Genomic DNA, 26,195 nt, shown 5'->3' with positions numbered 1-26,195 from the left:
CCCATTATACCAATTGGCTTCATCACTCTGTCTCCTCTCCACCAATAAGCTGGTGTGTGGTGGGCGTTCTGGCACAATATGGCTGCAGTTGCATCATCCAGATGGATGCTGCACATTGGTGATGGTTGAGGAGATTCCCACTTCCATGTAAACTGCTTTGAGTATCCAGAAAAGCACTATATAAATGTAACAAATTATTATTATTGTTATTATTATTACTAATTTAGTGTTATTTTGAAATATATGAGTGATTTTAACTGCAATATGATTGACATTAAACCTAAAACAACATTTAAAATAGCTAAACTAAAAGAAGAACAGGGCATAAAATTAAATGGCAGCTTTCATGTTCAGCAGGGTGTAAAAAAAAAAAAACTACAAACTTGCAAGCAGTGCCTTTTGTCTCCAAACAAAGTCGTGTTTTGCCCACAATCCACTTCAAAAGAACCAAATCAAAGCTTTCAGTTTATCAAATCTGAAATGAGTGTAAAAGAACCCAGTTCTTTGTGCATTCACATTATAACTGACCTGACAAGTGGACTCAGATGTCTTTTTGTTGTGCATATATTACAAAACAACCTGAGACCACAAAAAAAAAAAACTTACGAGCCCCATATACGCAGAGGACAAAACAAATCTGCTCTAATATGTCTAGGGACCTTGTATATTTATTTAAACAAATACAGTTGCAGCTTTTCGAGGTTCAATAATTGCACTATGCCATATTATAATTTAAACTTCAATGCGATTAATTGTGTAAACCTCATTTAAATCCAGTTTAAAATAATCTTATCAAGGTGATGTTTTTTTTTTTTTTTTTTTGCTTTGTTTGTGTGCTCATTCTCACCCATGTGCTCTAGGAGTCTGGGACAAGGTTCTTGGGCCCGTGGCTGAGAGGAGGGCTGAGACGGGCATGCTGAGACTCTTCCCTATCTATCTGAAGGGAGAGGACTTGTTTGGGCTCACCATCTCAGCCGTTACCCGCATCACTGAATCGGTATTTACAATAATTACAACCTTAATATCACTCACTGCATATTGTAAAGTGAAATGCCCTGTTATGTACAGCTTCTTACAATGCACTCATTTTGTGAAACGTCACTCTGTTGTAGCTGCCGGGTGTGGAGGCGTGCTCAAGGTATCGATTCCGTTATGGACGTAATCCCATGTTGGTGCTTCCACTGTCGATCAATCCATCTGGCAGCGCTCGTTCTGAGTTGCAGACGTTCCCCCATCATGAGAGGTCAGTATTGTGAAAAATTACAGTGTGGTCACATTAACAAAATTTCAGATTGCCATTCGTTATTCATTCGGATGTTATTCTATGTTGTAGACAACTAATCAGTTTTAAAATTCTAAAATTAACTTGCCGTGACAGTCCACTATGTGATGTAGTCATGGATCATGTGTGCTCCAGTGACTTCACTCCTATTGGTTGTCGCTCACAAAATTCGCTCTTCATTTGCATAAAGTTAAACATATCTCAACTTTGTCGCTTCGCTGGATACACCTACATCCTGTCTCCAATGGTCACTGTCACTCGTGTTGCCAAAAATCACCAGCTCTCTAGTGAAATGAATGAGATTGTGTCGTTTTGTTGCTACGTGTTACTGGTAGTGTGAACAGGGCTTACTGTAAATGCGACCACACTTTTACATTATGCGTTTGTTGGAAGAGCAGTATTAATTCTGTCTCTGTTTCTGCCATTTTCTTTTCTTATACTCGCCAACAAATTTGCATATACTCACAAAGGTTGAAGATCCTCTCCGTGTGGGCCAGAACATCTCACTGCATCCAGAACTCCACCTCGACGGATAGTGGATCATCTCACAGCAAGCACTTTGTGCACTCAAAGTCATCTCAGTACCGCCGGCTGACCAGCGACTGGAAGACAAATGTGTTTCTGGCACACTCCCGCATTCAGGTGGGTCCGTTCAGCTATTTGTGAAAGCTGGCTGAAATTGTCAGGTTCATCTGATTATCTGAAAATGTAAAGTTTTTTTTAAGAGATTCAGATAGACCTCATTGGATTGAAGCCTTAAAATACTCGGTGTGCCTTGAGTGACTACAGTTTCTGTTATTCCTCTAAGAGCATCTTAATGAAAACGGTCTCTTTTAAGCCTGTGTTATTGGCATTCCTCCCTCTGGCACAGTTGTTGGTCATCTAAAAGAGCCACAGCTGATCCAGTGTCTCTTCCAGTTCCCTGCCAAGCTTTTTAAAACCACACAGGCATAAAAACAGCTAAATTACTAAGATAAATCTGATGTCTCATTCAGTCAGCTGTACAAACCTGTGTATGCTAATTGAAGCAGTGTAGAATGGAATGTACATGGGTCAGTCTCTAGAAACTATGTCTAGGTCATATTTTCTCCCCAAAAAAGAAAAAAAAAATAGAATATTTAGAAGATATTTTGCATATGGAAATGAAGGAATTAGAAATTTTCATTAAATTTAGATTCTTATTACGGTGCTGTAAAAATATTTATTGTATTGTACTGTAAAAATACTGTACTACAATCATTTTGAAATTACTATTACTACAATTTAAATCATATTTTCCTGCATTACAGTAATGACAATAGGGCAGGGAATGAGCTTAATAGTTATAAAAAATGTCACAATGTAAAAAAAAAAAAAATAAATAAAAATTAAATAACCTTTTAACCATTATGTCTATAAAAAAAATAATTGCTGATTTATTTATTGATTCATTTAATTATTATATTTACTTATATTAATTTTATTTTTGCTGTGAAGTATCATCCAGAGATGTTTCTTCTCAGAATTGAAAAAAAAAAAAAAAAAAACCCCAGAGAAAACTCTTCGGGGATGATCATTTTCAAGGAAAAAATTGTTCAAAGAAGTGAGCTAAACTTGACAAAAACTCCCTTTACTTTTAATAAAAAATGATATAAAAATAAAGTAAATATATTTTAAAAATCTAAAAATACAGAAGTTTTCTGTTAGGGTGTGGGTTCGGGTTAGGTTTATAGTATTGATAATTAGCTGTACAAAAACAATACAAGTATGATAGAGCAAGTAAATGTCTGTGTACCTGCTTAACCATATTTTGGGGCCAAATTCATACTCAGAAGTGAGCTAAACCTGACAAAACCTCCTTTTGGGATGTGTAATGTGCAAAAACAGTATAAAAATTAAATTGCAAAAAAAGGAAAATCCAAAATATATTAGTTTTCAGTTAGGGTTAAGTTATAGTATTTGTAACTAGAAGGCTATGGAACGTGCCCATTTTGTGTGTGTGTGTGTGTTATCTCTAGCCTTGGGTGTGGATGCATGTCTAATGCATCTTGTGTCTGCAGGGTCTTGGGCTGTTTGCAGCGCGTGACATTGAGAAGCAGACCATGGTGATTGAATACATGGGGGATATTCTGCGCACTGAGGTGGCCATGAGGAAAGAGCTGCTGTACAAGGCTAAGGTAACGTTCGCTCATCCACTGAGGAAATAGTGCTGGGAATAATGTTACCTTGACATGCTGTCAAATGCGTTTGTCTAAATCTGTGTGGATTTCTCCCACAGAACCGCCCAGCATATATGTTCCGCATCGACAGCGAGCGAGTTATCGACGCAACTCACTCTGGAAGCCCAGCAAGGTAAAAAATGAACTTGATGTGTCAAGTCAGCTTTCATATATGTACATTACTTGATGATGCATTATGGGCAATGTCAAATCTGATATATTACTGTCATTTTCTGTATTTTGCACAATTCTGAGCACAGTTCTGAATACCTGTGAACCCAATGTTTAATATTACTGTTTTAGGATAACTATTTGAGGCACTAATATTCAAAAGTTTGGGGGATTTTGAAAGAAGTCTCTTATGCTCACTAAAGCTGCATTTATTTGATCAAAAATACAGTAAAAATGGTAATATTGTGAAATATTATTACCATTTAAAATAACTGTTTTCTGTTTTAATATATTTAAAAATGTAATTTATTCATGTGATGCAAAGCTGAAGTTTCAGCATCATTCAGTCTTCAGTGTCACATGATCCTTCAGAAATCACTCTTATATGTAGATTTGATGTTCCAGGAACACTGTACTAACTCCAAACTTTTGAACGGTGGTGTATATCAGAACAAACCGACTTAAAGTTTTAAATTGCGTATAAACTTAGTGTGCCATTGCTTTTCTCTGATATTTAAATTACAATTTTTCCTAGTGAATGACAAAATGTTTGACATAAATTGCTGTTGGAAATTTCAAAGCGTGCTCTTGGATGCAAGTAGAAATTAAGTTGTAATTCATTTTAATTGGATGTTTCCCGTAGATACATCAATCATTCATGCTCACCAAATTGTGTGGCTGAGGTTGTGACGTTTGAGCGGGGCTACAAGATTATAATCAGTGCCGCCCGCAGGATTGAGAGGGGAGAAGAGGTAAGACTGTACAAGTGTGTCATTTATTTTCATGCACCCTAAATAAACTGTGGAAACATGCCCAAAAAATAACTTTGCAATGCACAACAATCTTGCAGAGCAGTTCTGGTAAACTGTGAAGGATGCAGCAGACCATTGCAATCTGGCATACTTTTAGGGATACCAAATCGGTTATCGGCTGATATTATAGAATTTTTTGTATAGGTATTGGCTGATAAGGGATATTTAATTGTTCATGCTCATTTCCACTATTTGACATTTAGATTTCCTTTACTGTCATCTGACACTCACTTAAAGGTACACTATGTAACTTTTGGCACTCTAGCGGTTAAAAATGAAACTGCATGAATTTTCGGAAGAACATTCTTTTGGTTTTGCTTTGGCTATGTGTGACTGTGCAGATAAATATGGTTAAATCCTACTGCTCATAAAACATTTACTACTAGGCTTAAGAGATATAACCAGTTTAGATGGAAAGCTGACTAGCTGAAGATGTTACTGTAGCTATTATTAATAGAAAAATTAAAATTAAAATTAAAAAATTAAAATAAAAACTAAAATTAATAGAAACGGTACTTCCTTGAAAATAAATTTCAGCACAGCGCTACAACAACCATAATGAAATGACCCTTCACAACAGATAATGCTTTACAATGAATTCTGTTAAAGAGCTACATATGGCAATTTATTTGGGGTGCATTTCCCAAAAGCATCGTTAGCCAACTATCATCGCAAGTTCCATCGTTACTAACATAGTTCAACAGTTTGGTATTTCCCAAAACCATAGTTCAAATGAACATTCGCAAACTGCATCGCAAAATTGTGTGGTTGGAACGACAGCTCTCGAACTGTGGTTAGAAGCATAGTTTCTTGTTTTTATGACGTGAACTTGATAAATCGTTATCTTGAGCAAAATAAGCAAACTGACATTAAGTTTTATTTCAAATTAATACAAATGTCATTTACATATTTTAGTTTATCAAGAGATTTTAAGCACCATTTTTGAACAGTGCGCATCTGCGTACGTGCTCTAGAACGAACCTATGATTGAATCTAGAAATAAAGCAAAATAACTGAGAAAAATGACAATTAGTCCTCAGATGCCAAGTTCGAGATTTATAGCAAAAAATCTCAAATGGATTCATTTAAAGAAGTTATTTCTTCCACCACCTGCGTGACATCTTTCACCAACGTGGCTGAACATCAGGTTTGCGACAATACGGTTTCAGGAAACAGTCGTGACCAGCTAGGTGATTTGTTCAACGATGCATCGTACTATGGTAATGAAGCAGCAAGTTACGTTGCTGTATGGGAAACACACCATCTCCACGTCTGTTTTACAACATTTCAAATCCCTCAGTTCTTGCTATCTCTGAAAAGCCAAGCCAATGTTGATTCTTGTTTTATTACGAGCTCTGTCACGTTCTCTTTTTGCCAGCAGACTCCCCTCTGTTCGCCGTTTTTTTAAACAGGTGATTCCCCAGAGGTTCAAAATTTATCATGCTCCATGTCAACATTTCTCACTCTTTGTGACAACTAACCTATGCCACCCCCACACCAAAGACACATCAAAGTAGCCAGAGCAACTTTTCTCTATTTACAGATATGATGAGATACGAACAGGCGAGTGATGTACAGTATGTACGCAATTTCTTGCAAAAAATCATCCCATCAGGTCTAAAATATAAACACTTATAATAGGCTTACCATAGTGAATCAGGGAAAGGGAAAGGCAAAAACTTGTTTTGGAAGAAGGATTAATGAGGTATTGACTTATTATTTAAATGTTGTTAATTTTGAACAAAAAAAATTACATAGTGTACCTTTAAAATACTAATTTAACAACACTTAAAGGGTTTGTTCACCCAAAAATGAAAATTTTGTCATTAATTTCTCACCCTCATGTTGTTCCAAACCCATAAGACCTTTGTTCATCTTCGGAACACAAATTAAGATACTCTTGATAAAATCTGATGGCTCAGTGAGGCCTCCATTGACAGCAAGATAATGAACAGTGTTGGGCACGTTACTTTAAAAAAGTAATTAGTTGTAGTTACTAGTTATTTCTCACAAATAGTAACGGAGTTAGTAACTGAGTTACATCATTATAAAAGTAACTAATTACCAGGAAAAGTAACTATTGCGTTACTTTGAAAAAAATTCAAATATGTCATATAACTTGAATGCCCCCATTATTAAATATAAGTCTAAGAATAAATAATTCTTGATCTGACTCGTGACTCATGATCCGCTCTTGCTTATGAAATTTCTCTGTACTGTCATTAAAGAAAATGTAGTTTCATATATATGTTTAAATAGTCCTATGTTTTAAATTCATTTACTTGATTATTAAAAGTGAACACCATGAGTAAGATGCATCATAAGGCAAGGCAATTTTATTTGTATAGCACATTTCATACACAATGGTAATTCAAAGTGCTTTGCATAAAGAAGAATAATAAAAATAGAACATAAGGAATAGAAATAATAGTAAAAACAGAGAATTTTGCTATCTGGATGGATGAGCTAGGAAGTCTTAGGGAGTTTTTTGTTGTTGTTATAAGATCCGCAATATAGCGGGACTCATGGAGTGGGTCAGACATGATTTTGACCACTTCATTAAGTTTTGTTTTATAGAAAGCCTCTCTTTAAAGTGAATTTCGTTTTGTAAAAATTGTATCTTAATTTTAATCAATGTTTCATCAACCAATTGCCTGGATTTAATACATAAGAAGCAAATATAGCAGGCAATATAATCATGGAGGCGCCGGCGCGATCACTTGCACGTGAACTGGAGCGCGACTTATAGGCTAAATGGACCGAAACTCAGCGTATAGGCTGCTTGCCTCGCAGACATGAGAAATATATCTATAGAAAGCTTGAAATATATACTTTAAAACAAAATAATTAAAAACGAAAAGAGTCTACTCTGATTATGTAATCTGAATGAAATGTGCATTTTCTCTCTAGATGCGTCCAGTATATGCGGAGATGATGAGAGTCAGCAATGTCAACTTCATCTTTGCAGCCGACACTGATTAAAAAAACATTACTTTATTAATAAATAATTAAAATGTCTCCTTGCTGTTTTTTTGTCATATTCATAATCATTACTTTTGCCGGTTCTTTATGACAAGCGTTATGCGTGCGCTTGAGTGCATAGCCTATATTACATAAACACTCATTATTAGTTTATTCTCTCCAGTATTTAAGAAATTAAATTAATATAAATGTGATTAGTCAACTAATGGCTTAAACGAACAACTACTATTCGACTAGAAAAACTTATTTCACATATTTTCGATCCAGCATGTCACATGTTATCGCAGTAGGTAGGACCTTCGAACCAGAAAGACACAGCTTACATTTGACTAAAAGGTTTTTGTCTTTATGCTCAACTAAAGTGAAATAATGAGCATATTTCCACTTTGAGAAACTCGTCTTGCTCTCGCCTTGACTCGCCATGACTGCCGCACATACTTGAATGAACGGAAACACGCCCACAGTGCGTCTTCGTGTTTACAGTGGTTGGCATCCACCAATCCTACAATGCGTCGCTGCTGTAAACAGGTTAGGCTGTAGGCTACACTTCAGCTAAAATTAATTCATTTTAAAAAGTAATGGACAACGCACCATATGGTAACGGTAACAGAGTTAATTTATTTAAAAAGTAATGCGTTACAGTATTAGTTACTGTCAAAAGTAACAGCGTTACAGTAACGCGTTACTGCCCAACACTGATAATGAACACTTTCAGATGCCCAGAAAGCTACTAAAGACATATTTAAAACAGTTCATGCGACAACAGTGGTTCAACCTCAGTGTTATGAAGTGACAAGAATACTTTTTGTCTGCCAAAAAACAAAATAATGACTTTATTCAACAATATCTTGTGATGGGCGATTTCAAAACACTGCTGCAGCAAGCTTCGAAGCTTTATGAATCTTTTGTTTCAAATCAGTGGTTCGTGTATCAAACTGCCAAAGTCACGCCCCCCAGGGGTGAACCATTGAAATTTCGAAACACATTTCGAATACACGCTCCGAACCACTGATTTAAAACAAAAGATTTGTGAAGGTTCAAAGCTTCATGAAACAAGTGTTTTGAAATCGGCCATCACTAGATATTGTTGAATAGTCGTTATTTTGTTTTTTTGCCACACAAAAAGTATTCTCGTCGCTTCATAACATTAAGGTTAAACCACTGTAGTCACATGAACTGTTTTAAATATGTTTTTAGTAACTTTCTGGGCATCTGAAAGTGTTAATGATCTTGCTGGCAATGGAGGCCTCACTGATCCATCGGATTTTATCAAAAATATCTTAATTTGTGTTCCGAAGATGAATGAAGGTTTTATGGGTTTGGAACAACAAATGAGTAATTAATGACAGAATTTTCATTTTTGGGTGAACTAACCCTTTAAACATCAGTACCGGCCAGAATTGTGGTGCATACCTACATTTTTTAGTGTGACTGTTCATTTAGACAAAGTGCTCTCGACTGCACCACGTCTGGTTATAATGCTTTTCTCGATCATGTGATGAAATACTGAATAAGGGACAATTTTTGGAGTGTCTGTTTTCATAAGAACTATCCGTAGAGCTTATGATTTGAGATTTGAACCACCTTTGAATGATTTTGTTTCAGCTCTGCTATGATTACAAGCTCACCCCAGTTGAAGATCAGAGCAAGATCCCATGTCACTGTGGAGCCGCCAACTGCCGCAAGTGGATAAACTGAACAGGAGTGACAGCAACAACTCTTGAGGTGCCAATTTACCAGAGGGAGACATAAAAGAAAAGGAAACAGCCAATCCTGGAAGTTGTTTTAGCGGGCGATCATTTTTAAACGTGCAAAACTAAGAGGAAAACACAATGCTAGAATACAGCATTGTGTGAGAGCCATTTGTTTCATTTTCTTGACTTGAAAGGAAAAGGTTCCGTTATGTGCATGTGCCATGAGTCTGTGTGCGTGTGTGTGTGTGCGCGTGCGTGCGTGTGTGTGAGCGTTTAGCTTGGTTTGTTTGTCAGCTCAAATGCGTGTGCGTCACACGGGACAGATTTCACCAGCGAATGAGGACGGAGAATGAGCGAGAGCACTGTGCCGGGTATGCCTTATAGGTCGATGGAGAGGGCAGGCCCATCTGTATGACGTGATCTGTACCGTAGAAATCAATGTAGAACATCACTGAATGGAGAATGTACGGAATTGACTTCCGCAAAGGGAAAAACATGTTGCACTAAAAAAAAAAGAAAGAAAAAAAAAAGAAATAGAAAACAAACTCACGAAAAAACTCAAAAATACTTGATTCCATGAGTCAGTTTTATCCTAGATATCTCTCATTGTTTAGTGTAAGAAAATAAAGGTGTTTTGTATTTATTACTGTGTGAGTGAATGAATGGGCCTATTTTTAAAAGCGGTTTTATGCCGATAAAAAGGATGCCCGACTGCGATTCTTGCACGCAGTTTGAGATTCTGTTACATCTGTAAATACCGTGTAAATATAGAGAAATATCGGAATGATTGACCAAATACTACCTTATTCACTACCTTATTCATATCGGTATTCAGATATTTTAGATGTGCTTGTTCCGTTTTGTTTTGCTTTTTTCTCCTTTCTTTTCCTTTTCAGAATTATTTAACAAAGACACATCACGATACCACGTGTACACGTGTAATTATGAAACTGTACAGAATTACAAAAGTGATTTTCACAAGAAAGTATTTTCTCTGTGCTTAGGATGTGGTATTTGTAGTGACTTTGTGGTTTATTCATTATTGCTGACCATTTTGTTGGTTTTCATTTCAATTTGTTCCATTTTATGTTACGGATAGCAGCGACACAGAATTCAAAACAAGTGACATTCTAGTAAATCAGGTGGGATTGTAGATATAGGGATAACTGTGAAATGAACTTTAAACCTCACAAACCGATTATGAGATCACAAGCGTAACCTGAACAGGCACAAGTAGATCATGCTCATTTTTTTAAAAAAAAGGCTGTCGTGTGGATTTTATAAACATGCAACTTCGTTGCGTGAGAAAGAGAAGTCGTCGTATTATGAGCAGGAATCGGTGGGAGGAAGGGCCAGCGTAACTCTCTAAAAAATGTGTACATATGAAAAACATATGCCTGTATTAGTTTTATTGATTGAAGTGAAGCATCTGTTCAGAGAGCGCTATTCATTTTGTAGCCAAAAACTGTTTTCACATTTCACATGCCTTGTTATTTCAATTTGGGAGTTTCTGTGTGCACAATTTCACGTTGAAAAATGGACAGTTTAGACTTTGTATTGTACTGGGCATGAATTTTTTCAAAAGAGTCAGTTGTATATATTTTTTCTCAATGAACAGCTGTAACAAAATTGTTTCATGGATATTTTCCTTGTCTTGTAAAATACATCAATTTCCTAGTGTTTTTTTTTTTTTTCTTTCTTTTTTTTTCTTTTTTTCTTTTTTGCTCTGTATAGTAGTCTAAATTGTTTTGGAAACTGAAGCTTTTTTGAAGTACACAGAGCGATATAGGGTTTGGTATTTGAGGAATTGAATTTACATTTACAAAAAAAATAATAAAATATTTTACATCATTAATTGATGCACAACTTATTTTCTTCTGGTAATGTGTTGCAGTTTTATTGAGATAATTATATATATTTTTATCAATATTTTAAATTATTTTTTATTATTGTGGTTTTTGTTTTTATTTTAATTTTAGTTACTGTTTTGTCATTTCTATGTCTTGTTTTTATTATTTTATTAGTTTTAGTTATTCTAGTACATCAGCTAAATGAAAATGAGAAATGTTGCAACTAGCTGAAATTTTTTTTTTTTTTTTTTTTTTTTTTTTTAATTAAAGGAACACTCCACTTTTTTTGAAAATAGGCTTATTTTCCAACTCCCCTTTTACCATTTTTACCATTTTCGAATCCATTCAGCCGATCTCCGGGTCTGGCGGTACCACTTTTAGCATAGCTTAGCATAGTTCATTGAATCTGATTAGACCGTTAGCATCTCGCTCAAAAATGACCAAAGAGTTTTGATATTTTTCCTATTTAAAACTTGACTCTTCTGTATTTACATCGTGTCCTAAAACCGACGGAAAATTAAAAGTTGCGATTTTCTAGGCCGATATGGCTAGGAACTATACTCTCATTCCGGCGTAATAATCAAGGAACTTTGCTGCCGTACCATGGGTGCAGCAGGCGCAATGATATTACGCAACGCCTGTGCCTTGCAACCATGGCGACATTTGTGAGAGGCGCTGCGTAATATCATTGCGCCTGCTGCACCCATGGTACGGCAGCAACGTCAGATTCAATAAACTATGCTAAGCTACGCTAAAAGTGGTACTTCCAGACCCGGAGATCGGCTGAATGGATTCGAAAATGGTAAAACTCAACTGTTTAACTCTAGGGGAGTTGGAAAATGAGCCTATTTTCAAAAAAAGTGGAGTGTTCCTTTAAAATTTCTTTTTTGAAGTGACAACAGGTCTTAGTTATTTTATATTCAGGGAGGGGGTCGTATGCTTATGATATTAAAAGACCCTCTCGCTTTCCTGGGACGCAGCAAGACACCACAGCACACCCCTGAGGCCTCTGGTTTGGGAGGGGGAATCGTGTACTGACTCACACACAATGTTCTTCAGCCATAACAAGGTCCATGTCAAGAGTATGAGTTTGTATTGTATAGCCATGGTAACCCCATGTTAAATAGATGAGTGGGACACTCTCATTACGCTGACACACCCTGATCTGACAGTGCTGAGCCAGTCTTATATCATGTCCTATGTTATAGTCTTTGTTTGACACGGTTTTCACAATTTTTTTGTCATTACTAATATGGTAGTTTTGATTATAGTTTGAATTAGCTTGTTTTTAATATCATCTTCAACAAATGGATATAATATTATGTGCATTTAAATACAGTGGTGTTAAAAAGTTGGTAAACCCCAATACAAAGGTCAGTCTTTTTAGAGGTTTTTAAGTTTTAAAATAAGTCCCACCCCACCCACCCCCTTCCATTATATTTTCTACTACCATTATGTTAGGCCACGGATTACAGCATATTTTGGCCTAAATATAAGATGTATTTAAACTGAATATAAAGTGTGTGTTTCTCTATTTTATCATCTACAGTGCTGATAAAATGGGCTTGTTTTTTTGAAAATCGCCACCAACATCAGTTGTACTAATATACAGTATCTCACAGAAGTGAGTACACCCCTCACATTTTTGTTAATATTTTATTATATCTTTTCATGTGACAACACTGAAGAAATGACACTTTGCTACAATGTAAAGTAGTGAGTGTACAGCTTATATAACACTGTAAATTTGTTGTCCCCTCAAAATAACTCAACACACAGCCATTAATTTCTAAACCGCTGGCCACAAAAGTGAGCACACCCCTAAGTGAAAATGTCCAAATTGGGCCCAAAGTGTCAATATTTTGTGTGGCCACCATTATTTTCCAGCACTGCCTTAACCCTCTTGGCTATGGAGTTCACCAGAGCTTCACAGGTTGCCACTGGAGTCTCTACCTCTTCCACTCCTCCATGACAACATCATGGAGCTGGTGGATGTTAGAGACCTTGCGCTCCTCCACCTTCCATTTGAGGATGCCCCACAGATGCTCAATAGGGTTTAGGTCTGGAAACATGCTTGGCCAGTCCATCACCTTTACCCTCAGCTTCTTTAGCAAGGCAGTGGTCGTCTGTGTGTTTGGGGTCGTTATCATGTTGGAATACTGCCCTGCGGCCCAGTCTCTGAAGGAGAGCTCTGCTCATTCATGGTTCCCTCAATGAACTGTAGCTCCCCAGTGCTGGGAGCACTCATGCAGCCCCAAACCATGACACTCCCACTACCATGCTTGACTGTAGGCAAGACACACTTGTCTTTGTACTCCTCACCTGGTTGCCGCCACACACGCTTGACATCTGAACCAAATAAGTTTATCTTGATCTCATCAGACCACAGGACATGGTTCCAGTAATCCATGTCCTTAGTCTGCTTGTCTTCAGCAAACTGTTTGCGGGCTTTTTTGTGCATCATCTTTAGAAGAGGCTTCCTTCTGGGACGACAGCCATACAGACCATTTTGATGCAGTGTGCGGCGTATGGTCTGAGCACTGACAGGCTGACCCACCCCTTCAACCTCTGCAGCAATGTTGGCAACACTCATATATCTATTTCCCAAACACAACCTCTGGATATGACGCTGAGCACGTGCTCTCAGCTTCTTTGGTCGACCATGGCAAGGCCTGTTCTGAGTGGAACCTGTCCTGTTAAACCGCTGTGTGGTCTTGGCCACCATGCTGCAGCTCAGTTTCAGGGTCTTGGCAATCTTCTTACAGCCTATGCCATCTTTATGTAGAGCAACAATTCTTTTTTTCAGATCCTCAGAGAGTTCTTTGCCATGAGGTGCCATGTTGAACTCCCAGTGACCAGTATGAGAGAGTGAGAGCGATAACACCAAATTTAACACACCTGCTCCCCATTCACACCTGAGACCTTGTAACACTAATGAGTCACATGACACCAGGGAGAGAAAATGGCTTATTGGGCCCAATTTGGACATTTTCACTTAGGGGTGTGCTCACTTTTGTGGCCAGCGGTTTAGACATTAATCGCTGTGTGTTGAGTTAGTTTGAGGGGACTGCAAATTTACACTGTTATACAAGCTGTACACTCACTACTTTACATTGTAGCAAAGTGTCATTTCTTCAGTGTTGTCACATGAAAAGATATAATAAAATATTTACAAAAATGTGAGGAGTGCACTCACTTCTGTGAGATGCTGTATAACAAATACACCGATCAGGCATAACATTATGACCCCTGTGAAGTGAATAACACTGATTATCTCTTCATCACGGCACCTGTTAGTGGGTGGGATATATTAGGCAGCAAGTGAACATTTTGTCCTCAAAGTTGATGTGTTAGAAGCAGGAAAAATGGGCAAGCATAAGGATTTGAGCGAGTTTGACAAGGGCCAAATTGTGATGGCTAGACGACTGGGTCAGAGCATCTCCAAAATTGCAGCTCTTGTGGGGTGTTCCCAGTCTGCAGTGGTCAGTATCTATCAAAAGTGGTCCAAGGAAGGAACAGTGGTGAACCGGCGACAGAGTCATGGGCAGACAAGGCTCATTGATGCACGTGGGGAGTGAAGGCTGGCCCGTGCGGTCCAATCCAACGGAAGCGCTCTTGTAGCTAAAATTTCTCAAGAAGTTAATGCTGGTTCTGATAGAAAGGTGTCAGAATACACAGTGCATCAGTTTGTTGCGTATGGGGCTGCATAGCTGCAGATCAGTCAGGGTGCCCATGCTGACCCCTGTCCACTGCCGAAAGTGCCAACAGTGGGCACGTGAGCATCAGAACTGGACCACGGAGCAATGAAAGAAGGTGGCCTGGTCTGATGAATCATTTTCTTTTACATCACTTGGATGTAAAATGAGCATCTGTGGGATGTACTGAACAAACAAGTCCGATCCATGGAGGCCCCACCTCGCAACTTACAGGACTTAAAGGATCTGCTGCTAATACCTAGGTGCCAGATACCACAGCACACCTTCAGGGGTCTAGTGGAGTCCATGCCTCGATGGGTCAGGGCTGTTTTGGTAGCAAAAGGGGGACCAACACAATATTAGGAAGGTGGTCATAATGTTATGCCCGATTGGTGTATATTGCAGTTGTACTAATTAATACTACATTTGAATCAGCAGAAATGTGGTTAAAATCTTCTACTATACTTTTAAAACTGCATCACATGCCTTTACAGGCGCACAGATTTGAACAACATTAAAAGAAGAATTTGATGTTACTGAGACTGCAGTCTAGGATGAGGTTTACAGTCAAGCAACTTCTTGTCAGTTGCTGCACTGTCCAAAAAATAATCTTCCAGTTTATATAAATTTCAAACCCTAGGCAATTTATTCACATCAGGTTGCCCCACCAATTTCATTTGGAGAGCTGATTTAACTGGAACAATGCACGGTACTGACCAGAATAAAGTAAGGCTGTTTGGCCAGTGCCAGAAATCATATATGAAAATGATAAAAACCAAAACCTCGGACCAAACATACCTCATGCTGATTGTCAGTCATGATGGAAGCATTTGGTTTCAGGCTGCTTTTTTGCCTCAAAGAAAGGCCATCTGACGATCAGTCAAACACAGAATGTTAGATCATAATGTACCATATCTGAGAAGAAAGATGTAACGGTCTGGGTTTATGTTACTTTAAAACCAATGTTTAAGGATTCACTGAGCCGTTCATTCGTGGGGAGAATGACGAAGCCGAACAAAATACAGTCGTTAATGGTAGCCTGTGTCAGGTGGATCATTTACAACAGTATAAGTTACAAACTGAGGTCCTATAACAATAAGCTCAATTAAAGTTCTTAATGTGCAACTTTAGGCTGACGACCATGCAAATAATAAAGGATGATCCTTTTGCTTTCCTTAATATTAATTAAAGCCTCATTGGGTTACAGTGGAATCATTATTAAAAGGCACCACCTGCTGGTAAACAGAAATAATTTAGAGTTTGACAAATGAGAAAACACATTTATTTTTAAGTTAAACATCACAACAGTCATTTATCATTAACAGTTGTGCTGTCTGCTGTGTTGAAAATCCTTTACCGAATTTGGTGTTTCTGGTAAAAAAAAAAAAAAAAAAAAAAAAAAAAAACAGAAAGACTGTGCTTGTAATCATATTATCACCAAATATTGTATTTAGTTCTATCAACCTTTCAATTAGCACAGGTTTTGTATTTCTTTTTGGAAATGACTGATCGCAGGTCTCATTGATCTGTGCTTATGCACCTCGGTTTTTAATTTACAAAAGTTTACTAAAGCATATTCCCTTAAAAAAAATAATGCATAAGCACAGATCAATGAGACCTAGGCTATGATCAATCGGATCCAAAAAGAAATACAAAACCTGTGCTAATTGAAAGGAAACAAGTAGATAAAAAAAAGGATTGAATCCAGTATTTGGCAATAACATATAGCATAATGAGAGATTTATAATTTTTTTTGTCATTTTTGACTGGGAACTCCACAAGTGTATCAAAGGTGAAAAAAAAATGTATTATTAGCTTTTATTATTACTTAATATTATTAACATTTTTTGGGAAGTTGTTATACCCTGTGTGAGCAAAGTCAGTATAGTTTTACTCCAATGCGATAACATTAACTAGCATTTTTGGGGGGAAATCCTCTCCAGTCAAAATTTCCAAAACATAATGTAGGGGTTTCGACAAATTATATACAAAATTAAAATCTACACTTGATGATGTATGGCTTTCCTAAGATAGATAGATAGATAGATAGAAACTCGATTCCAAAAAAGTTGGGACACTGTACAAATTGTGAATAAAAACAGAATGCAATGATGTGGAAGTTTTAAATTTCAATATTTTGTTCAGAATACAACAAAAATGACATATGAAAAGTTTAAATGTATCATTTTAAGGGAAAAATAAGTTGATTTTAAATTTCATGGCATCAACACATCTCAAAAAAGTTGGGACAAGGCCATGTTTACCACTGTGTGGCATCCCCTCTTCTTTTTATAACAGTCTGCAAACGTCTGGGGACTGAGGAGACAAGTTGCTCAAGTTTAGGAATAGGAATGTTGTCCCATTCTTGTCTAATACAGGCTTCTAGTTGCTCAACTGTCTTAGGTCTTCTTTGTCACATCTTCCTCTTTATGATGCGCCAAATGTTTTCTATGAGTGAAAGATCTGGACTGCAGGCTGGCCATTTCAGTACCTGGATCCTCCTTCTACGCAGCCATGATGTTGTAATTGATGCAGTATGTGGTCTGGCATTGTCATGTTGGAAAATGCAAGGTCTTCCCTGAAAGAGACGACATCTGGATGGGAGCATATGTTGTTCTAGAACTTGGATAAACCTTTCAGCATTGATGGTGCCTTTCCAGATGTGTAAGCTGCCCATGCCACACGCACTCATGCAACCCCATACCATCAGAGATGCAGGCTTCTGAACTGAGCGCTGATAACAACTTGGGTTGTCCTTATCCTCTTTAGTCCGGATGACATGGCGTCCCAGTTTTCCAAAAAGAACTGACCACAGAACAGTTTTCCACTTTGCCAAAGTCCATTTTAAATTAGCCTTGGCCCAGAGAAAACGTCTGCGCTTCTGGATCATGTTTAGATATGGCTTCTTTTTTGACCTATTGAGTTTTAGCTGGCAACGGCGAATGGCACTCCTCTATGTGATGCAGTGCCGTCTAAGGGCCCGAAGATCACGGGCATCCAGTATGGTTTTCTGGCCTTGACCCTTATGCACAGAGATTGTTCCAGATTCTCTGAATCTTTGGATGATATTATGCACTGTAGATGATGATAACTTCAAACTGCAATTTTTCTCTGAGAAACTCCTTTCTGATATTGCTCCACAGCATTGGGGGAATTGGTGATCCTCTGCCCATCTTGACTTCTGAGAGACACTGCCACTCTGAGAGGCTCTTTTTATACCCAATCATGTTGCCAATTGACCTAATAAGTTGCAAATTGGTCCTCCAGCTGTTCCTTATATGTACATTTAACTTTTCCGGCCTCTTATTGCTACCCCACCCAACTTTTTTGGAATGTGTAGCTCTCATGAAATCCAAAATGAGCCAATATTTGGCATGACATTTCAAAATGTCTCACTTTCAACATTTGATATATTTTATTCACAATAGAATATAGATAACATAAGTTTATGAGATTTGTAAATTATTGCATTCCTTATTTAATTCACAATTTGTACAGTGTCCCAACTTTTTTGGAACCGGGTTTGTAGATAGATAGATAGATAGAGGATGATTTGCGTTTACATGAATAGAACTGAGAGAGAGTAAGAGTGGAAACTTGAGCCTGTTGACAGATACTCAATTTTACACGACTGGCTGCAGAAAATCAAATGAACTGCACATCAACACAGACACGGTGCTCTGAAGGGCAATATTACACAATAATGAACTAGAAGAAATTATCGCTCTATGGGATATGAAACATAAGAGACATTGTCTGAGTGCACTAAATTCAGTTTGCACTACATTTGGATCCAGAATGAAGATCGAATTGACTGATCAATCTAGCATATCCTCAGACACAGGAAAACAATTCTGAAATGTAATAATTATCAAACTGGTTTCAGCACTTAAAATGTGATTTATGTGATTTTTTTTTTAAAGCAAATTTTCAATCCCTTCAATCTGCTTCCAGGTATTAATCCTAGCAGAGGATCCATAATGACACAGCAGTCATTAGGTCTGATGATTGCTCTACAGGGTCATATTACAGCCAAGCAATATGAGTCTATTTTGCAGGACCAGCTGCACCCCATCATTCAGACACTGCTCCATTATGATGATCCCGTATTCCAGGATGATAACGTCTCCACAGACACTACTACACAAATACAAACGACAGGACGAAAGCAGACACCTCCGAAGGCCTCCCGAATCACCAATTCTAAATATTAATAAATCTGAGGAAGTGCTGAGCAGATGTCCAGCCTCTATATTCAAATGCAATATCATCATTTTTAAGTTTATAAAAAGAAAAAATACTAAAAGCACTGAGTGTAGTGTTTTACTGCAAAATTGCCTTTTATTGTCATCATTATGCATGTCGACTCCATAGGACTTTCAGATCTCTAAAACTACTGAGTCAGACCACAAAACAAATTAAGTTAACATAATCTAATAATTTCTTGTTAATCATTCACTGGTTTTCCGAGTAAACAAAAAAACCTTATTGTAGTTCTTTATGAGGAAAAATCTCTTATTAGATAGGCTATGTCTTTAAAATGCATGCTATTTTTTTTTTTTTTTTTCTTTCCATATCTTTTGGTGTTTCACAAAAGAAAATTTGTTAGATGATGAAACAAAAGATAGACTGATTGATATAGGAAGTGGTGTCGCTTACCTTGCAGTGCAGTAGCGCCCCCTAGAGACTGTATTATGCAACTCCACTAATGGCTATTCTTCTATAATAAAACTTTATTTATATTGAACTACAGACATTGTTTATATATGAAGACCAGATTTGTATCTACTAAGCATAATATTTACTTTACCATCGGTAACTAGTATGAGTGGAGCATGTCAACTTTGTGAACTTTACACAACATAAATCAAGATACATTAATAAATGTGAATTTTCTCTTATAAGCCTGTCTTTGCCTTGATATGATGAGTATGGATCTTAGAGAATCATTTGGTTTAACCACTGAGTGCAGACACTGTTTGGTCACCAACAATCGTCTAATTTAGGCCTATCTAATAATGCAGGTTTGAAACAAAATGAGGGTGAGTAGCCTAAATGATGACAATTAATTTTCTGAGACATTTCTTAAAATATCTTTTGTTACACAAAAAGGTCATACAGGTTCGAAACGACATGAGGGTGAGTAAATTAGTCTATGAGAGATTTTACATTTTTGGGTGAACTACCTCTTTAAGAACGATTCCTGTGTGAGATAGCGATTAGAAGTTTCTCTTTCCTTTCTTATAGTAGCCTACCTAATATTAAAAATACATAGGCTACAGATAAGCCTGAATTAATACGGGAGGATTTTGTAAATATTTAATCATTTTGTCATGACTTTCTTTGTAGCTAGTTGAATGAATGAATCGATGGAAAGCGACACTGTCAGTGAAACTCCGTCATCTTCTGACACCAGTTTGACACTCAGGTTGCGGGTGTGAAACTTCTGAGATAATGTCTGAATGAGGTGAATAAAACTCACTTCTCTGTAACAGTGTATTACAGCTCTTCGCCATGCAGGAGAAGGGTGTGCGCAGCTCCGGGCGAATCGCCTGCTCAGTGCGGGAATCGAACCCATGACAGAAGCGGAGTTGAATGCGGATGTCCTCCACGGCGCGGTGACACTGATAAGGAACTGAAGTGTGGGGATGTGCTCATTTTAAGTCGAGCTTCTGCAAAATCCACATTACGGACGACGATTTAGTCGGTAAACTGGAGTGAATACATTCGCGAGTGGAGAGCGTTTCCCCCTAAATATTAAGAGAAGAATTATGACTGCAGAAAAATGGGAAGTACAGTGATGGACTCCAAGAAAAAGGAATGTACTAAGAAATCCTCAAAGAAAAAGCGAACTCTGCGCCTAAACATGCCAGTGAGTTATATATTTTGCAGCATATATTTTGTAACTTTATTGCTTCCTAAAGTGTTGACAATTCCGCGTGCGTGCTGCGTAGGCGGCTGGAATACGTTTACTGTCTTTAATAAAGTACATTGTGTGTTCTCATTGTTCACATTTTAAACATTCTGATGCATTTTTTTGGAAAGGTAGATGTTATATTTTAAGAACGTCTTTATGTTACCTAATAAGTTGTTGAAACTTATTAAGCTAAATGTATATGCTTTTAATTGCTTTAATACTATTTATCTTACTACAATCGTGCGAAATATAATAGTTAATTTATTTATTATTATTATTATTATTTTTTTTTTTTTTTTGTATGAAATCAGTTCTGCTTGAGATATCCAGAGCTGTCAAAACATGAGTTGCATGCAAACCCTCCCCCCGCCCTGATGCGAACTCGTGTCGCAAACATGAACGCGTGTGCAAGCTTTGGTTGAGCAGGCCTACGTTTGTTTTGCGTACGACAACAAAACAGAACGCGCGCGCTGGTGTATTGTTAACGTTTTCAAAAGAATTGCTCGAAATGTACGCATGTAGGCTTAAATTGTAAATGGTTTGGCTCGCCATGCTGTTCCATGAGCCTGGCTGTTTAGAAAGCTGAAAGAGGAAGTGAGGGAAACAGCTGTAAGAGAGTGTGTTCGGCTGAGCCGTGACTCATCATAGCGTTACATGCAGAGAAGAGATCTCTGCCTGTTTAATTAACATCACGAAGGCCAGGTCTGTATATTATTCCTTTATGGAATGCCATTCAGTGGCATCTACTCAAAACAAAGATAAGGAAAATTTATGACAGTGTCTTTCTTAGAGATTATTAAGTTCAGTACTGAAGCTATGGCACCCTGCATTCATTATATAGCCAAGTGTTTTCTCTTAGCATGCTTTGTAGATCTCTCTCAGGTTTTCAAAGGGATCATCTCCTGCTCATATCTGGCAGGAATATTATCAGGCACCCTGCTGCTTAGAAATAAGTTTATAAGAATGAAGATTCTTTATTTCTTTATAAAGATTCAGTAAATCTTTATTTACTGCCCCTCATGATCCATATATGACTTTTTTTCAATGGAACACGAGAATGTTCTAAAGAATCTTCACACAGCTCTTTTCCCAGGTTTTTCTTTGTGATCAGTGGTATACAACTCAAAAAGAAACAAAAATTAAAGGATTAGTCCACTTTTAAATACATTTTCCTCATAATTTACTCATCCCCATGTCATCCAAGACGTTCATGTTCTTCTTTCTTCAGTCGAAAAGAAATTAAGGTTTTTGATGAAAACATTCCAGGATTATTCTCCTTATAGTGGACTTCAATGGACTCCAAATGGTTGAAGGTCAAAATGACAGTTTCAGTGCAGCTTCAAAGGGCTTTAAACGAGGAATAAGGGTCTTATCTAGCGAAACGATCTGCCATTTTTGAAAAAAATACAACTATATATGTTTTTTAAAGTGCGGAAGCGGCGATCATCTGTTTATATAAAACATATATAGTTGTATTTTTTTCGAAAATGACCGATTGTTTCTTTAGATAAGACCTTTATTCCTCGTCTGGTGTCGTTTAAAGCCCTTTGAAGCTGCACTGAAACTGTAATTTTGACCTTCAACCTTTTTTAGGCCATTGAAGTCCACTATAACGAGAAAAATCCTGGAATGTTTTCATCAAAAACCTTAATTTCTTTTCGACTGAAGAAAGAAGACATGAACATCATGGATGACATGGGGGTGAGTAAATTATCAGGAAAATTTTATTTAAAAGTGGACTAATCCTTTAACTCCTTTTTCATGCTTGGTCATGACACATGAGAGAATCAATGGTGTTTTGGCTTCAATGATGTCAAACCTGCAATGCTGATGCACCATTTTTGAATTTAAACTCAAACACAAATGAAAGATTTGACAGAGAGAATACTGTTAATGACTTATCTTTTTTTTCTGTTCCTCACACAAAGCTGTAGTATAGCTACAGAAGCTTTACAATATATTACAGAAGGTCTATGGACTATCTTTATGAACATTTTTTTTTAGAATTTGACAGACATAATAACAGTAAACTTTCATTAATGAAAAAGGGCTGTGCAAAAATACCTCCTTTTATAGTTGAGATGAAAAGGAAGTAGCAACAGATATTTTCTTCCTTGTTGTGACATATATGATTGTATATGAAATGATTGGAAAAGTCATTTTCACCACAAGGCCCAGTTATGACATTTACAAGATCAAAAACCTTTTTAAAAATGAAACATATGCATTAAGAAATAGGGTGAATTTCTATTTTATGACAATTTTAAGCTTAACCTGTTGTGTTTCACAAAGTAAATAACAGCACACAGGTTTGGTACAACATGTACAGGAGTAAATACTGACTGAGGTGATTTGTGAATGAATTGTTTCTTTAAAATGTCCTTCTCTTTAAAGATTTGTTTTTGCTGTCATAGCCAACAAACATAACACTTGACCTGTTCATCTGAACATTCTGAAAAAAGTTGCAAAAAACTTTCCACTGCTGCAGAATGGCTAAAGTTCTCATTTGCAAAACATCCATTATGATTGATTGCTCTCTCTCTCACTCTCTCTCTTGTAAATATCATATCTTGTAGGCCTTAAATGTTTGTTTGTGGTCCATAAAGCAAAGGTCTTCTTTTGACGCCATCCAAAGATGAGCTATCAGTTTCAACCTCATTTAAGAGCAACAAAAAAACAATGAGCTGCCTGCTCTACCTTACAATTAGTTTCGGTTTAGGGAAAATAGTTTAAACACTTTTGCAGTAGATTAGCATACTGATAATTTATTTATTGAAACAACACCGTTTTCAGTTCCATTCCTACCTTGTAGATTCTTTACTGTAGCCTACAGATCACTTCATGTTTCTATGAAAAGTCCCTTTAGGTAAAACAAACTGTAGCTCTTTTGTTTGGTTGGTTGTTTGTTTTTGCAACAATGACCACTGCTTTAAGATGAGGTATTTCCATTTATTCATCCGCCTCCATATTCATAACATCTCTGTCCATATGAGAGGTGTGTCCTGGCTCTGCTCAGAAAGGACTCTCTGTTCAAATGCTGCAGTTTGGGAGGGGGTTGAAAATCTTGGTCTTAAGACAAAACCATAAAACCCCTGGCACCAGTATAAAACATTAGTAATAGTGCTCATTAATGAATATCCATGAGTAGAACTCTTCAGACATAGTCTGAAATGTAATATTCTTGAATTGTCAGAAGCGTATTTTGACTATGATGACTACAGTGGTATGTAGTGTAAGAACAGTTCATAATTTGTTCTGCTATTCCAGTATATTCATTATGTAAATACAATATGCATCTTTCATGGATGACATGTTGAGGACTTCAGTAAAGAAAGTAGTCTATAAATAATAAATGGGAAAACAAAGTAAATTGTGTTACTTATTTGAAAAAGTAATTCAGATATTTTCTTGTAAATCTTAAAGTAATGCATTACTTTACTAGTTACTTGAAAAAAGTAATCTGATTACTAACTCGCGATACTTGTAATGTGTTATGCCAAACACTGGTTATTACAGTCAAATAATTAGCTTAGTTTCTTTAGTACTTCAGTATTTTTTGTACCATTGTGAATTTGAATGATTGTTGCTTCTGTATGCAAAACTATTTGCATATAGGTTTTTTTCAGTTTTCCTAGTTACCTTACTAAATCATTCTTGGTATGAATGCAGCATATATTTTAGTGCCATTATACGTCTTTGTGTACATTGTTTGAAATGCATTAGGTCATTCTTTTGTGAAAGTGAGTCGTCTAAAACCAAATGTGTTTGAGCTACTCTTTGTTTAGAAAGATATACTCTTTTAAGAAAGTTGAATAAATGTTGAACAGTTGCCTAAAACATGTCTAAACTTTGACATGACCCCCCACAGTGATGTTTTTCAGGCCCCCCAACAAAGGCATGATGCTAAAAAACCAACCAATGTCAGATCCTGTTCCAAGTCTGCCTCCATTGAATACGAGATTAGAGAGTCAATTTTGTCTTTCTTTACAAGGATAAGAAATGTCTGGCAGAGTAATGTTTGCTTGCCGAGCGTCTTGCTTACATAGTGATAAATGACATCTTAAATGTCTGCTTAATCCTAATTTTGTACGTTATTTAACAGCACCTTCTTAAAGAACAATGAGGTTAATGATTGCTAAATCATCTTGATTCTGTTATGCTTTTAAAAATTTGTAATATCTGCTGATAACGTATAAATTTGTCTCTTTAAAAGACTGTTATTCATGGTTTGAGTCATATTGTTTGGCTTTTATCATAACTCTTTTTTTTCTTTTTTTGTCTTTAAACAGGATTTGAGCACATTTGCATCCTCTCTTATGGACGGAGAGACTGACCGATCAGATAAAGATGAACTGCAAAAGGTAAAATGCACAAAATGCCAATCTTTTACCAGTTTTTCTGCATGTTTGCACATTTTTTGCACTCATTGAGGTTTTTTTTTTTTCCATGTAGAACATTCCAAATCATTCCCTTTTGTTTCATTTCAGCATGCTGCCTTACTGTATAAAGCTGTTGTCTGTAGAGAGAGTAGAGAGCAAAACTGTGTCACTAGGTTTTGGAACAGAGCCTTTGCATGTGCGGTTTGAAGGAATTATGTGTGGATTGTTACGTGATATTACACAGAAATAGAGCTGACTTGTTCAAACATGTACTTGAGAAATAAAGACAAGGTTTGTTGGTAAAAAGAAAAAGAAAAAAAGAGGGTGTGTGTGCTGCCCATACCAGTTTTGTTGTTGGATTGGCTTAGAAAAGTTGGGCAGAAACGTTAGGCAAACCTGCTCATTAATAAAAGGCGAGGCAAACTTTCTTTTCACATGCTGTACTTTCAATTTCAGACCATTTAAATGCTTTCTTTGTGGCTATGGATGATGATTTTGCACAGTAAAGAAAAAAAAAACTATGCCAGCACTTAAGTGTGGCAGTGAATTATATAATGGCAGTGTTTGTAATAGGTCAGAGTGATGGTTGTACCATGCACAGTTAGTTCTGCATTATTTAGTACCATATTACAGCTAACGCTAATGGCTTTTATATTTATTTACCTTGTTGATATAATACGTGTAAACTAACTGTGCCACATATACCATACTAACTGTGGTATAAACTAACTGTGCCCAATATATATTGTCTATAAAAATGATTCGGCCCACTTTGGACATTTTCACGCTTTATTATTTTACAACATCTAATATTTATATCTCACCCACTCAGAGCTAAGCTTGAAGGTGACGCCTACCCTTCCTCTTGTAATCAAAGGCCAAACAAAGCTGGGCCAATGAAAACAGCCTGTGAAGCAACCGCAACCTAGTGAATGGGCACATTAACAAATAAACAATCTAAGTGTTTGCCAAAGAGTTGAAGGTCAGTACTTTGAAATACTAACTATTTAGGGCAGTAGACTCACTGCTGGCTTAACTTGAAACTGATTGTTCATTGTGCAATGAAGTATGAGAAAACATAGCTTGCTTTCAGGTGTGCCTTTGTGTACTAAGATCAGCCACACAGAACAGCTAAACTTTGAAATAGTTAATATACTTATATTTGCATTAGTTTTTACTTTCTTAAAGGTGCCCTCGAATGAAAAATTGAATTTA

The 26,195-nt window shown here is 36.9% G+C and overlaps 2 protein-coding genes and 1 long non-coding RNA gene across 5 annotated transcripts in view; 2 read left to right on the top strand and 1 right to left on the bottom strand.

Annotated features, from left to right (window-relative positions):
- The window catches only part of kmt2cb (lysine (K)-specific methyltransferase 2Cb), a 133,666-nt gene extending 122,672 nt beyond the window's left edge, over positions 1 to 10,994 (top strand). The window contains 7 exon segments of the mRNA XM_048165067.1: positions 861 to 997; positions 1,113 to 1,243; positions 1,753 to 1,924; positions 3,322 to 3,438; positions 3,540 to 3,613; positions 4,295 to 4,403; positions 9,051 to 10,994. Coding sequence (XP_048021024.1) covers positions 861 to 997; positions 1,113 to 1,243; positions 1,753 to 1,924; positions 3,322 to 3,438; positions 3,540 to 3,613; positions 4,295 to 4,403; positions 9,051 to 9,143 — 833 coding nt within the window. The 3' untranslated portion in view covers positions 9,144 to 10,994.
- LOC125252004 overlaps positions 1 to 20,303 on the bottom strand; it is a 28,098-nt gene extending 7,795 nt beyond the window's left edge. The window contains exons 1-2 of the long non-coding RNA XR_007181112.1: positions 20,167 to 20,303; positions 1,749 to 1,982 (exon numbers count right to left, since the gene is read on the bottom strand). This is a non-coding gene — a long non-coding RNA (uncharacterized LOC125252004). The remainder of the gene's footprint in view (positions 1 to 1,748; positions 1,983 to 20,166) is intronic.
- A 114-nt stretch (positions 20,304 to 20,417) lies between these two features.
- Positions 20,418 to 26,195, top strand: part of prkag2b (protein kinase, AMP-activated, gamma 2 non-catalytic subunit b) — a 41,534-nt gene continuing 35,756 nt past the window's right edge. For 2 of the 3 annotated variants that reach the window (XR_007181111.1, XM_048165068.1), the window contains exons 1-2: positions 20,418 to 20,556; positions 24,891 to 24,962. Coding sequence is in view for 2 of the 3 variants with exons in the window: in XM_048165068.1 (XP_048021025.1) it covers positions 20,470 to 20,556; positions 24,891 to 24,962 (159 nt within the window). In the remaining variant the exon portion in view is untranslated. Of the gene's footprint in view, positions 20,557 to 21,139; positions 21,304 to 24,890; positions 24,963 to 26,195 lie in introns of those variants that run through there. The other variant, XM_048165069.1, reaches the window with a different exon arrangement.

The sequence above is a fragment of the Megalobrama amblycephala genome, linkage group LG17 (assembly GCF_018812025.1).
Source record: "Megalobrama amblycephala isolate DHTTF-2021 linkage group LG17, ASM1881202v1, whole genome shotgun sequence".
Lineage (NCBI taxonomy): Eukaryota > Metazoa > Chordata > Actinopteri > Cypriniformes > Xenocyprididae > Megalobrama > Megalobrama amblycephala.
This window is presented reverse-complemented; position numbering and strand designations above follow the sequence as displayed.